The following is a 13,876-nucleotide window of genomic DNA, read 5'->3' as shown; positions in this document are numbered from 1 at the left end:
CAAGGATTTATTTTAGTATAACAGAATAAAGTATAAACAAGGTGGGAAGGAAGAAAAAGAGAGAAAGTTTTCCTGTTCCCAATGCAGGAAATTTGACCTCTTAATGAGGGTCTGAAGGGCAAATTCACTCCTGCAAAATCTCCAAAGAGATATGCTCTTCAGCCTGTGGATCTCATCTGCCTAGTGAGCTCCAGGATGCAGGTTCCAGCCCAGGCTAGTGACAACAGCTGACACCTCAGATCTGGCTATTGAATGGAAAAAAAAAAAAAAGACAAGAAAAGAAAAAAGAAAGAAATTTAAAAAGAAAAGAAAAGAGAGAGGAGAAGAGAGAAGAGGAGAGAAAAGGAAGAAGAGAAGAAAAGGAAAGGAAAGGAAAGAAAGACAAGACTGTAGGTCCCACTTTGGTTACTCTGCCAGATCTGAGTGCCAAATCCTACTGTCAGTTCCTAGACCAGGAAGGCCTTTCTGCAAATAGAAGGCTCTGGCAGCAAGCCAGATAAAGAGCCCTAGGGGAAAGGGATGAGTGAGGGGATGAAAATTAGAACCCTTCCGCGGTGACAGCTGCGCCTCCACGGTTGTGCTTTCCAAATGGGCCAGGTCCAGTCTTAAAATGTTCTGTAGAGACCGCAGGAGGACCTCAGGATGACACTGGGACAGCTCAGTAGCCCTTGCTCCTACCCTTTTCGGTCCAGGTCATATGTCTCACGCACCGTGACCTTGCTCATCCCTTGCAGGCTCTGGGCCTGTTTCTGTTTTTCAAGGTGAGGCTTTCCGCTGTTCCAAGGACGCTTCTCCGGCCACCGCTGATTAGTGACCGACTGGAGCCCTCCCCAGACAGGTGAGAAGTGAGCCCTGGGCAGCTGGTGCCAGCCACTCGCGTGGTGTCAGAAGGGCAGGACGCTCCTGTCACCCCTGCTGTTTGCAGAGGTCTCCCGAGAGCACCGACTGCCGGACTCGCGGGTCCGCGCCGGTGGAAGGCCACTTAAACGCAGGCTGGATTGGGACAGCTCTGGGTCCCCTGCCTGGAGCTAGCGGACAGAGAAGCCAACCTAAGGACCTTGCTCTTGGGCTGCGGCTTGTCCCCGCCCCGCCCCGCCCCGCCCCGCCCCACCCCACCCCGGCCCGCCCGCGCCCTCCCTCCTGTACCCTCCCCGCGTCCAGCCGCGGACGGGGGTGTGGTCGCGAAACGTCGCGAGCCCCCGGGAGCGTTCTAACGCCTGCAGCCCGCCTGTGCCACCGCAAAGTTGTGACACCCTCGGAGAAGGCCGGGGCTGAGCGACACGGCCCCGAGCACGCGCTTAACACCCGTGTTGAAAGCGGCAGAGCAGCGGCTGAAGACGGCATGCGGGATTACGAGGAGGTGACCGCCTTCCTAGGCGAGTGGGGGCCCTTCCAGCGCCTCATCTTCTTCCTGCTCAGCGCCAGCATCATCCCCAATGGCTTCAATGGCATGTCAGTCGTGTTCCTGGCGGGGACCCCGGAGCACCGCTGCCGGGTGCCCGACACCGCGAACTTGAGCAGCGCGTGGCGCAACCACAGTGTCCCGCTGCAGCTCCAGGACGGCCGCGAGGTGCCCCACAAATGCCGCCGCTATCGTCTGGCCACCATCGCCAACTTCTCTGCGCTCGGGCTGGAGCCGGGGATTGATGTGGACCTGGAGCAGCTGGAGCAAGAAGGCTGCCTGGATGGCTGGGAGTACAGCCAAGACGTCTACCTGTCCACCATCGTGACCGAGGTAGGTGGTCAGGACCAGGCGTGGAGCCACCCTCCATAGGCATCCTGAGACTCCCTGGCAGTGTCCCCCTCCACCTCAAACCTGCCCAGCACCGGACTGGGTGATGCTTCTAGCAACAGGTGTGCAGCCCAAGGGAGCATGGACAATTCCTGAAGCATTTCTGTCCAGTATGGAGGGGATGGAGAAGGGAGTGTTGTCATCAACCACCTTTTCCTTCCCAATTTTCACAACAGATGTAGTTATTTCCTAAGAAGCTACATGTTGCCCTGGGCAGGCCCTGTCTTAGCTGCCCTGTTACACAGCATGAGTCACCTTCCTGCCAGGGATGAGAGGACTGCTGAGCCCGCAGCTTTGAGACCAGCAAACAACCCCTATCCCGAGGCCCCAATTTCTCCAGGTTGGGTGCAAGAAGCCAGAAGAGGTAGAATCCTGGCTTCAAGGCACTGGCAGAGAGACAGACTCACAGAGATTTCTTTAAGCATGGTGCCAGTTGGTGAGCAGGGGCTCCAGCTTGTGCCATTAGCCCCTAAGTGGTTTGGTAGCAGGTTCCCTAAGTTTCAGGAATCAGAATGTATACACCCTGTGTTTCCTACTGCACTTTGGTGAGGGGACAGGAGATTTGAGGTCATGGCTCTCTGAGAAGAGCGTCCTCATGGACTCATTTCCTTTGGTCCATCAAGCAGGTGGGATTTCTTTCTTTATGGTCCTTTACTTTATGGTCTCTCCACAAAAAAAGTAGCAGTGGCCTCTGCTAGTCCTTTATCTCTTTCTCTCAGTACACTTTGGCAATCATCATACAACATGTCTGGCCTTGTGCTGGATCCTAGGGAGTAGACATCTGGGGTGTGGGTCCTGCCTTCAGAGCTCAAATGTCCATGGGAACACACTGGTGATGTTACAGAGAGGGATACCATCAACTAGAGTTCTGGAGTCCAAATTCAAATCATGGCTTGCTTATTTACCATAAATTAACCCTCTCTGTAGAATACCAAGGCATGGAAACATGTCAAGAAAGAGTGATAGGCTGGGCGGCTGTGGCTCATGCTTGTAATCCTAGTTACTCAGGAGGCAGAGATCAGGAGGATCACAGTTCGAAGCCAGCCTGGACAAATAGTTTTTGAGACCCTTTCTCGAAAAAAACCCATCACAAAAAAAGGCTGGTAGAGTGGCTCAAGGTGTAGGCTCTGAGTTCAAGGCCCAGTACTGCAAAAAAATATCAAAAAGAGTGATAGCTGGGTGCTGGTGACTCAAACCTGTAACCCTAGCTACTCAGAAGGCAGAGATCAGGAGGATCACAGTTCAAAGCCAGCCTGGACAAATAGTTTTTGAGACCCTTTCTCAAAAAAACCCAAAAAACATCACAGAAAAGGGGGGCTGGTAGAGTGGCTCAAGGTGTAGGCCTGAGCTCAAACCCTAGCACCATAAAAAATAAGTGATAAAATTTGAGCCGGCGGTGGGGCGTGGGGGGGAGGTGGCCCAAACCATGTACACATGTGAGTAAATGTGATTAAAAGATTTCAGCCAAATCTGGAAATATGAATGGAACTTGTCAAAACATAGTGTGACAGATTCTGGGAATGGAATTCCCATAGATCCGTTGGAGCTGGGGGATGGCAGGAACCTAGAAAGACTTGCAAGGCCAGTTGGTTGGTGCACTGAAGACTTGACTTGATTCTGAGGACAGTAAGGAAGTAGCGAGTTCAGATTTGTGTTTTTAGAAAAAGCTTAAGCTACCTGCTATGAAAAGCAAGAAGACTGGGAGGAAGCTGGGAAAGTCACCCCTACAAGAGAATGGTGATCAGCCAGGGGTGGTGGCTGTGGAGTCTGCAGGATCCATGGAAAGTGGTTGAGCCTGTGGGCCATCTCTGGATCCCCCAGCATGTACCATGCCTGCCTTGGTCCTGAAGTGGCTGTGCTTTTCTGGCTTTGATCCCTTAACAGTGGCTCTTATTGCTTGCCCAACCTCACTTATAGCCTGGCCCTGGGGCCATCTAAGACTGGGAGCCAGCTCACAACACATGGATTCTGGAATATCCATGTCACCTAAGATGGAAGCCAAACTTCCCAGATGGCTGGGTTGACCATTCTGCTTCCCCCTTCCATGCTGATTTAATTCACCACAGGATCTGAGGGGTAGGTCGCAACTGGTCTCCAAGTCCATGGGTACCCTGTTGTACACTTTTCACAGGGGCCTGTGGCTACACCTAGTGATGCATGACCTTATACACTCACACCCAAGCACCACAATTTGCTTTGTGTGCTTTCCTTTCCTTGCTTGCCTTTTGGATGGTAGGAGTGGGCACCTGTGAGTAGGATGGCTCTTCCCAGAAGATGGTGGCAAAATGAGTTGTTGGTGACTATTAGCAAAAGTAAAAACAGAAAACAAATGTTGGTGAGGATGTGTGAGTGTTAGTCAGCTTTCAGTTTTTGTAGAAATACCTCTGAGAAGCAACTTATAAGAAGTTATTTTGGCTCACGGTTTTGGAGGTTCCAGTCCATGAATGATTGGGCTCACTGCTGTTGGACCTGTGGCGAGGCAGCACATCATGGCAGGGAGTAAAAGCTGCTTTCTTCATAGAAGAGACAACAAAGAGAGAAAAGGAAAGAGACCAGGGAATGTTCCCCAATGACCTAACTTCCTCCTACTAGCCCCTGCTGCCCTTGAAGTTTCCACCACCTCCCAGTAGTGCCAGGCTCGGACCCAGGCCTTTAACACATGGCCTTTGAAGGACATTTAATATCCAAACTAAAGGCAAATGTAAAATGGTGCAACTGCTATGGAAAACAGTATGGGTGTTCCTCAAAAAATTAAAAATAGAATTACCATATGATCCAACAATTCCACTTCTGGGTATATACCAAAAAATTAAAAACAAAGTCTCCAAAAGATGATTGCACATTCATGTTCATAACGCATTATTCTCAATAGCCAAAAAGGTGAAACCATTCTTATCTATCAATAGATGAATGGATAAACAAAATGCGAACATTATTCAACTCTAAAAGGAAGCAAATTCTGAAACATGCAACAACATGGATGATCCTTGAGGAGATTACGCTCGGTGAAATTAGTCACGGGGAGACAAGTATTGCATGATTTCTCTTATGTGAGTTATGAAGAGTTGTCACTCAGAGGACAGAAAGTAAAGGGTGGTTGCCAGGGGCTGAAGGGAGGGAGGAATGGGAGTTGTTTAATGGGCACATAGGTTCCGTTTTGTAAGATGAAAAGAGTTCTGGAGGCTGATTGCACAACCACATGAACTCTACTGAGCTGTACACTTAAAGTGGTTAAGATGGTAAAGTTTATGTTATGTGCGTTTGACCACCATTTTTGAAAATGAGCATAAGAGTACCCTCGTATGAGTCACTGGGAGGACTCAGTGAGAGTGGGTGCCCATGCAGATGGCCTACGCTATGTGGCAACTAGCAGAGTCTGACACCAGCAAGAGGACATCGTAGGTAAATGGTGAGCAGTAGTAAGGGCAGATCCTCATCTCCCCCCACAAGGGCAAGCCCACAGCCCCCAACAGGTCCCTGTATCCTGGCTGGTATGAGTAAAGAGCCCATCCTCAAAGTATTCCTTTGCCTGTGCCTCTGTGCCAGGACCTCCCAATGGTCACCTTCAAGGACGGAGAAGCCTGCCCCAAATACTCCTGAACCCTGCCCCGTAGGCTGAGGTCAGCCAGGAGCCCAGAGATGGCATGTTTCGCCATCGAAATGCCTCTCATAGATGCCAGGAGGCAGGATTCTGGTGTCTCAGGTGTGACTTGCATGCGTGCACCTGTGTGTGTGTGTGTGCATGCATAAGGAAGTTCCCTTCCTCAGGGGCTCTTTGTGAAGTCCAATTTATTCATACCGTGCAGTTACTAAGAGTCAAAGATTTTAGCCTTTATTTGACATAAGATTTGATTCAGATAAAAATTGTAAAAACATATACCCTTCACTCAGCTCCTCCTTCCCCATGTTGATAATTTGTACCCACCATCCATTTATCAAAGCCAGGATATTAATATTGATTGCAATAGTATTAACTAGACCAATTTTTCCACCAATGTCCTTTTTGTGTTCTCAGATTCAATCTAGAATCCCCCATATATTTAGTTGTCATGTCTCAGTCTCCAATCTGTGACAGTTCTTTGGTCTTTCCTTCTCTTTCATGACTTTGGTTTTATGAGTTATTTTGATGAATGTCCCTCGATTTGGGTTTGTGTGATGATTTTTCTCATGGTTTCATTGAGTTCTGCACCTTTTTGGTAAGAATACTGCAGAAGTGAAGTGTCCTCAAGGCATCATACCAGCGGTTACATGATGTTGACAATTACTGGTGATGTTAACCTTGATCGTTTGGTTAAGTTGGTGTCTGATGGATTTCTCCACTGTAAGTTACTATTTTTTTCTTCATAGTTAATAAATATCTTGGGGGAGAATTTTTGAGATAACATAAAACACTGTGTCTCTTCAAACTTTTACTTACTGAGATTATTATTATTATTATTATTATTTGGTGGTACTGTGGATTTAGCCCAGGGCCTCAAGCTTCCTAGGCAGGTGCTGTACCACTTCAGCCACATACCCAGGTCGTACCCACTGATTTTAGCATTCATCACTAGATCTTTTTTTTTTTTTTTTTCTTTTATTATTCATATGTGCATACAAGGCTTGGTCCATTTCTCCCCCCTGCCCCCACCCCCTCCCTTACCACCCACTCCACCCCCTCCCGCTCCCCCCCTCAATACCCAGCAGAAACTATTTTGCCCTTATCTCTAATTTTGTTGTAGAGAGAGTATAAGCAATAATAGGAAGGAACAAGGGGTTTTGCTGGTTGAGATAAGGATAGCTATACAGAGCATTGACTCACATTGATTTCCTGTGCGTGGGTGTTACCTTCTAGGTTAATTCTTTTTAATCTAACCTTTTCTCTAGTACCTGTTCCCCTTTTCCTATTGGCCTCAGTTGCTTTAAGGTATCTGCTTTAGTTTCTCTGCATTAAGGGCAACAAATGCTAGCTAGTTTTTTAGGTGTCTTTCCTATCCTCACCCCTCCCTTGTGTGCTCTCGCTTTTATCATGTGCTCATAGTCCAATCCCCTTGTTGTGTTTGCCCTTGATCTAATGTCCACATATGAGGGAGAACATACGATTTTTGGTCTTTTGGGCCAGGCTAACCTCACTCAGAATGATGTTCTCCAGTTCCATCCATTTACCAGCGAATGATATCATTTCATTCTTCTTCATGGCTGCATAAAATTCCATTGTGTATAGATACCACATTTTCTTAATCCATTCGTCTGTGCTGGGGCATCTTGGCTGTTTCCATAACTTGGCTATTGTGAATAGTGCCGCAATAAACATGGATGTGCAGGTGCCTCTGGAGTAACAGTCTTTTGGGTATATCCCCAAGAGTGGTATTGCTGGATCAAATGGTAGATCGATGTCCAGCTTTTTAAGTAGCCTCCAAATTTTTTTCCAGAGTGGTTGTACTAGTCTACATTCCCACCAACAGTGTAAGAGGGTTCCTTTTTCCCCGCATCCTCGCCAACACCTGTTGTTGGTGGTGTTGCTGATGATGGCTATTCTAACAGGGGTGAGGTGGAATCTTAGTGTGGTTTTAATTTGCATTTCCTTTATTGCTAGAGATGGTGAGCATTTTTTCATGTGTTTTCTGGCCATTTGAATTTCTTCTTTTGAGAAAGTTCTGTTTAGTTCACATGCCCATTTCTTTATTGGTTCATTAGTTTTGGGAGAATTTAGTTTTTTAAGTTCCCTGTATATTCTGGTTATCAGTCCTTTGTCTGATGTATAATTGGCAAATATTTTCTCCCACTCTGTGGGTGTTCTCTTCAGTTTAGAGACCATTTCTTTTGATGAACAGAAGCTTTTTAGTTTTATGAGGTCCCATTTATCTATGCTATCTCTTAGTTGCTGTGCTGCTGGGGTTTCATTGAGAAAGTTCTTACCTATACCTACTAACTCCAGAGTATTTCCTACTCTTTCTTGTATCAACTTAAGAGTTTGGGGTCTGATATTAAGATCCTTGATCCATTTTGAGTTAATCTTGGTATAGGGTGATATACATGGATCTAGTTTCAGTTTTTTGCAGACTGCTAACCAGTTTTCCCAGCAGTTTTTGTTGAAGAGGCTGCTATTTCTCCATCGTATATTTTTAGCTCCTTTGTCAAAGATAAGTTGCTCATAGTTGTGTGGCTTCATATCTGGGTCCTCTATTCTGTTCCACTGGTCTTCATGTCTGTTTTTGTGCCAGTACCATGCTGTTTTTATTGTTATTGCTTTGTAATATAGTTTGAAGTCAGGTATTGTGATACCTCCTGCATTGTTCTTTTGACTGAGTATTGCCTTGGCTATTCGTGGCCTCTTGTGTTTCCATATAAATTTCACAGTAGATTTTTCAATCTCTTTAATGAATGTCATTGGAATTTTGATGGGAATTGCATTAAACATGTAGATTACTTTGGGGAGTATCGACATTTTTACTATGTTGATTCTACCAATCCATGAGCATGGGAGATCTCTCCACTTTCTATAGTCTTCCTCAATCTCTTTCTTCAGAAGTGTATAGTTTTCCTTGTAGAGGTCTTTCACATCTTTTGTTAGGTTTACACCTAGGTATTTGATTTTTTTTGAGGCTATTGTAAATGGAATTGTTTTCATACATTCTTTTTCCGTTTGCTCATTGTTAGTGTATAGAAATGCTAATGATTTTTCTATGTTGATTTTATATCCTGCTACCTTGCTATAGCTATTGATGATGTCTAGAAGCTTCTGAGTAGAGTTTTTTGGGTCTTTAAGGTATAGGATCATGTCGTCTGCAAATAGGGATATTTTGACAGTTTCTTTACCTATTTGTATTCCTTTTATTCCTTCTTCTTGCCTAATTGCTCTGGCTAGGAATTCCAGTACTATGTTGAATAGGAGTGGAGATAGTGGGCATCCTTGTCTGGTTCCTGATTTTAGAGGGAATGGTTTTAATTTTTCTCCGTTAAGTATAATGCTGGCTGTAGGTTTGTCATATATAGCTTTTATAATGTTGAGGAACTTTCCTTCTATTCCTAGTTTTCTTAGAGCTTTTATCATGAAATGATGTTGGATCTTATCAAAGGCTTTTTCTGCATCTATTGAGATGATCAAGTGGTTTTTGTCTTTGCTTCTGTTAATGTGGTTTATTACGTTTATTGATTTTCGTATGTTGAACCACCCCTGCATCCCTGGGATGAAGCCTACCTGGTCGTGGTGAATAATCTTTTTGATGTGTTGCTGAATTCGATTTGCCATTATTTTGTTGAGGATTTTTGCGTCAATGTTCATTAAGGAGATTGGCCTATAGTTCTCCTTTTTGGAGGTGTCTTTGCCTGGTTTTGGGATAAGTGTAATACTGGCTTCATAAAATGTGTTTGGCAGTTTTCCTTCCCTTTCTATTTCATGGAACAGTTTAAGGAGGGTTGGTATCAGTTCTTCTTTAAAGGTCTGATAGAATTCAGCAGAGAATCCATCAGGTCCTGGACTTTTCTTTTTGGGGAGACTCTTGATTGCGGCTTCAATTTCATTTTGTGTTATAGGTCTATTCAGGTGATTAATTTCCTCTTGGTTCAGTTTTGGATGATCATATGTATCTAGAAATCTGTCCATTTCTTTTAGATTTTCAAATTTATTTGAATATAGGTTCTCAAAGTAGTCTCTGATGATTTCCTGGACTTCCATGGTGTTTGTTGTTATCTCCCCTTTTGCATTCCTAATTCTACTAATTTGGGTTTTTTCTCTCCTCATTTTAGTCAGGTTTGCCAGGGGTCTATCGATCTTGTTTATTTTTTCAAAGAACCAACTTTTTGTTTCATTAATTCTTTGTATGGTTTTTTTGGTTTCTATTTCGTTGATTTCAGCTCTTATTTTTATTATTTCTCTCCTTCTATTTGTTTTGGGATTTGCTTGTTCTTGTTTTTCTAGGAGTTTGAGATGTATCATTAGGTCATTGATTTGGGATCTTTCAATCTTTTTTAATATATGCACTCATGGCTATAAACTTTCCTCTCAAGACTGCCTTAGCTGTGTCCCATAGGTTCCGGTAGGTTGTGTTTTCATTTTCATTGACTTCCAGGAACATTTTAATTTCCTCTTTTATTGCATCGATGATCCATTCTTCATTAAGTAATGAGTTATTTAGTTTCCAGCTGTTTGCATGTTTTTTGTCTTTACTTTTGTTGTTGAGTTCTACTTTTACTGCATTGTGGTCAGATAGTATGCATGGTATTATTTCTATTTTCTTATATTTGCTGAGGCTTGCTTTGTGCCCTAGGATATGATCTATTTTGGAGAAGGTTCCATGGGCTGCTGAGAAGAATGTATATTGTGTAGAGGTTGGATGAAATGTTCTGTAGACATCTACTAGGTCCACTTGATCTATTGCATATTTTAGATCTTGGATTTCTTTATTGAGTTTTTGTTTGGATGACCTATCTATTGATGATAATGGAGTGTTAAAGTCTCCCACAACCACTGTGTTGGCGTTTATATATGCTTTTAGGTCTTTCAGGGTATGTTTGATGAAATTGGGTGCGTTGACATTGGGTGCGTACAGATTGATGATTATTATTTCCTTTTGGTCTATTTCCCCTTTTATTAGTATGGAATGTCCTTCTTTATCTCGTTTGATCAATGTAGGTTTGAAGTCTACTTTGTCAGAGATAAGTATTGCTACTCCTGCTTGTTTTCGGGGGCCATTGGCTTGGTAAATCTTCTTCCAGCCTTTCATCCTAAGCATATGCTTACTTCTGTCGGTGAGATGAGTCTCCTGTAAGCAACAAATTGTTGGATCTTCTTTTTTAATCCATTTTGTCAAACGGTGTCTTTTGATGGGTGAATTAAGTCCATTAACATTAAGTGTTAGTACTGATAGGTATGTCATCACTAGATCTTGACTAAAATGATTATTACTGTGGCATTTGCCTAGTGGTGATTTGGAATTATCTGGAAAAAAGAGCTTTTCCTCCATGCCTATTTAGTTATTATAATTTTTCTTTCTTATTTTTATTTTTTATTTTTGGAAGTACTTGGGTTTGAACTCTGGGCCTCATACTTGCTAGGCAGGCACTCTACTTCTTGAGATACTTTGCCAGCGCCCCCCCCCCTTTTTTTTATGTTTGTGTTGGATATTTCTGAGATAGGGTCTCACTTTTTGTACAGGCTGGTTTCAAACTGAGATCCTCCAGATTTCTGCCTCCTCAGTAGATAAGATTACAGGTGTGAACCATTGGTGCCTGGCACCCATTCATTTATTTACACAATTACTGATTTACATCAGTACAGGCTCATGCATATTTATTTTATGACATCAGTTGTAATCTAATATTGTACTTAATTATTTTGTTGCTCTACATGTCCCAGCTTGAACCAAAGTCTTGTTCACTTTAAGGAAAAATGGTGACAACAGGCCCTGTCTGGGGGTTGGTACCAGTGGGAGAGGGGAGGAGATAAGGAAGGGTGTAGAAGGGTGAATAGGGCAGAAATCTTATGCACTCATGTATGAAAATGGAAAAACGAGACCTGTTGAAACTATTCCAGGAATGGGGGAAGGGGAATAAAGGAGAATGATGGAGGGGTGAATTCAACTACGATACATTGTTGGAACTTTTGTAAATGTCACAATGTACCTCCAGCACAACAATAATTTAAAAAAATTAATTTAAAAAACAAAGGAAAAAGGATGTGAACATTCTGAGTAAGACTGGACTCAGGGCTGGAGGAGCTGGCATTTGCCCTGGGGGAGGAGTATCATTCACCTCTAGTAGCTAATTGACCGGTGGGTGGCAGCTGGGCAGGAATAGGAGCAGGAGCCTGTGGCATCTGGGATGGGACTGGAGGTTCTGCTGGGGGAGAGAGCGACCCCAAACTTCCCAAACAGTCTGTCTGATAGTGGAGTCTTTGTCACCGAGACCTACTAGAGTGATCAGATCTTGTTCTTTGTGAGCATAGCCCTCCATATGGCTCTTCAGTGCCACAAATGATGGAGAGCAAGCTCAGAGGGCTCCTGCCCTGAGGCTGAAGGAGCAGGAAGGGCAGCCAAGGCCAAGGCCTAAGCATGGACTCTTGCTTCAAGCATGTTCTCTTTTCCCACAAAATGTCACTAGGTAGCCTTGTCCCAACAGGAGTAGCTGCAGGTGCCATGGGCTGGGGAAATCAAGGCAATAACCTCTGATCTGGACACTGCTTCTCCTAGGCCTGGTGCTACAGAAGCCTTGGGAGAGCCCTGTGGGCAAATGACCAGCCTTACTGACAGGCCACCAGTAGTCTGAGATAAGGCTGCTGCCACACCCTGTATGCTTCTATCCTCTTCTACAGCTGGCTGCATACCCTGTCAAGGAGCTGCTGGTGGCCTGGCCATTGGATATGGCCTCAGGCAAACAGCCTGCACCTCTGGAGGCACTAGCCTTGTGCTACCTTTCCTGGGACAGATTGATTCCCACCATAGCCCAAAAGTGGGCCAGGTATCCAAAGGAACAGGGGGCCTCATTCCCTCCTAACAGGAAGCTCCTGGGAAGGCTGGTAGAGTGGCTCAAGTGGTAGAGTGCCTGGCTAGTGAGTGTGAGGCCCTAAGTTCAAACCCCCGTACTGCAAATAAGTAGATAGATAGAGAGAGAGAGAGAGAGAGAGAGAGAGAGAGAGAGAGAAAGGAAGCTCCTAGAAAGTAATGGGAATGGGAAGCTGGCCCACAAGTGTGGTATCTGCAAGACACCAGATACCAGCTAACAAGGATGCATCTCCTCTGGGGTCTGGGTGGGCCTGGCCAGGGGGAAGACCTGGCATGATAAGCAGTTTTCAGTGTCGAACCTGCAGCTTGCCCTGGGACACTGCTGACTGGGGTGGAGACTGGCAGCTTGGCTGTCAAGATAGCCTGAATATTAACCAATTGCTCAGCTGAGGCCACACTCAGACCTGCCCTCTGGCAGATTTCAAAGGGAATGAGGAGGCCCCATCTGATGCCTAAAGCTTGCTCACCAACACCAGGGAAACTTTTATTTCCAGTCAACATTTCACACAGCAGATTTTTCCAGATAACAAACAGAGGAGACTCAGGAGCCACCCTTGCTCTGGCCCTTTCTCTGAGTGTGCTTCCCTGTTTGTCAGCTGCCTTGCCCCAGACTATTTTCCTGTTGCCTCTCAGCAGTGGTCCTTTGCCAACAGTCACCAGGATCTCAGAATGTGCCTTTGTTCTACAGTTGCTTCACTGCCACCTCCTGCCAAGTCTCTGGATAAACAGACTTTGTCCAGCCCTCCTGGTGGGCAGCAGAACCCTCAGACAGAGTCCAAGGAGGCATGTTGACTAAAACAAAGCTGCAGCAGGCCTTTCAGGAGGAGCTGCAGGTGCCCAGGCCTCAGAAGGACTGTAGTTCTCCCTTATGACAGACTGCATCTACATTTCATTTATATTTAAGGCTAAGGCAGGTCCCCTGAAGTTTTGGTGTGGTTTAAGCATGTCTCTGGAGCCCAGATGAAAAGTGAGGATCCCCATTTGGAATAGAGATGGTGTGTAAGGAATGACGGTTCTGGGCAAAGGCTGGATACACACACACACACACACACACACACACAGGTGTTCCCCCCAAATACCCAACCCCACACTCTAGCAAGAAGCATGGATAACCCAAGTCTGGCAGCTCCAGCTCAGCACTTGCAAGGCTGGAGGGCAAGCTCATACTGGCATCTTCCAGACCTTTGCCTCAGTGCTAGGTGACTGGCACTGACCCTCTCCTCTTTGCTCATGACCCTAGAGTAGAGCTTGGTAGAATTGTGGCAGACCCAGTATTGGGATGCAGGGGGCAGATCTGGCTCCCTAAGTGCCCCTTCTCCTTCCCACAGCATTACCTCCTACCCCCACATTGCCACTCAGACTCCCGGTCTTGTAGCCAGATTTTTTGGGGGGAATATTGGTGCTGGGGATCCAACCCTGAGCTTTGCACAAACAAGGCAAGTGCTGTACCATTGAGCTACAGCCCCATCTCCAAACTCCCTGCCTTTGTTTTCATTTTGGTTAAGCCTCAGATAACTATAGGACTCTTCACTGGCTCCTTTCCACATAGGTAGGCTTTTCCTTTACCCCTAATCTAAAGATGCTGAGAACAGTTTTAGTTTTC

The 13,876-nt window shown here is 45.3% G+C and overlaps 1 protein-coding gene across 3 annotated transcripts in view; it reads left to right on the top strand.

The window, feature by feature from the left end:
- The first annotated feature begins 1,133 nt into the window (after nt 1–1,133).
- Slc22a4 (solute carrier family 22 member 4) overlaps nt 1,134–13,876 on the top strand; it is a 67,343-nt gene continuing 54,600 nt past the window's right edge. The window contains exon 1 of one of the 3 annotated variants that reach the window (XM_074057222.1): nt 1,134–1,735. In XM_074057222.1, coding sequence (XP_073913323.1) covers nt 1,343–1,735 — 393 coding nt within the window. In that variant the 5' untranslated portion in view covers nt 1,134–1,342. Of the gene's footprint in view, nt 1,736–4,715; nt 4,843–13,876 lie in introns of those variants that run through there. The other 2 variants (XM_074057221.1, XM_074057224.1) reach the window with 2 other exon arrangements.

The sequence above is a fragment of the Castor canadensis genome, chromosome 16 (genome assembly GCF_047511655.1).
Source record: "Castor canadensis chromosome 16, mCasCan1.hap1v2, whole genome shotgun sequence".
NCBI classification, from domain to species: domain Eukaryota; kingdom Metazoa; phylum Chordata; class Mammalia; order Rodentia; family Castoridae; genus Castor; species Castor canadensis.
The sequence above is the reverse complement of the archived record's forward strand: the minus strand, read 5'-3'. Positions and strand labels throughout refer to the sequence as shown.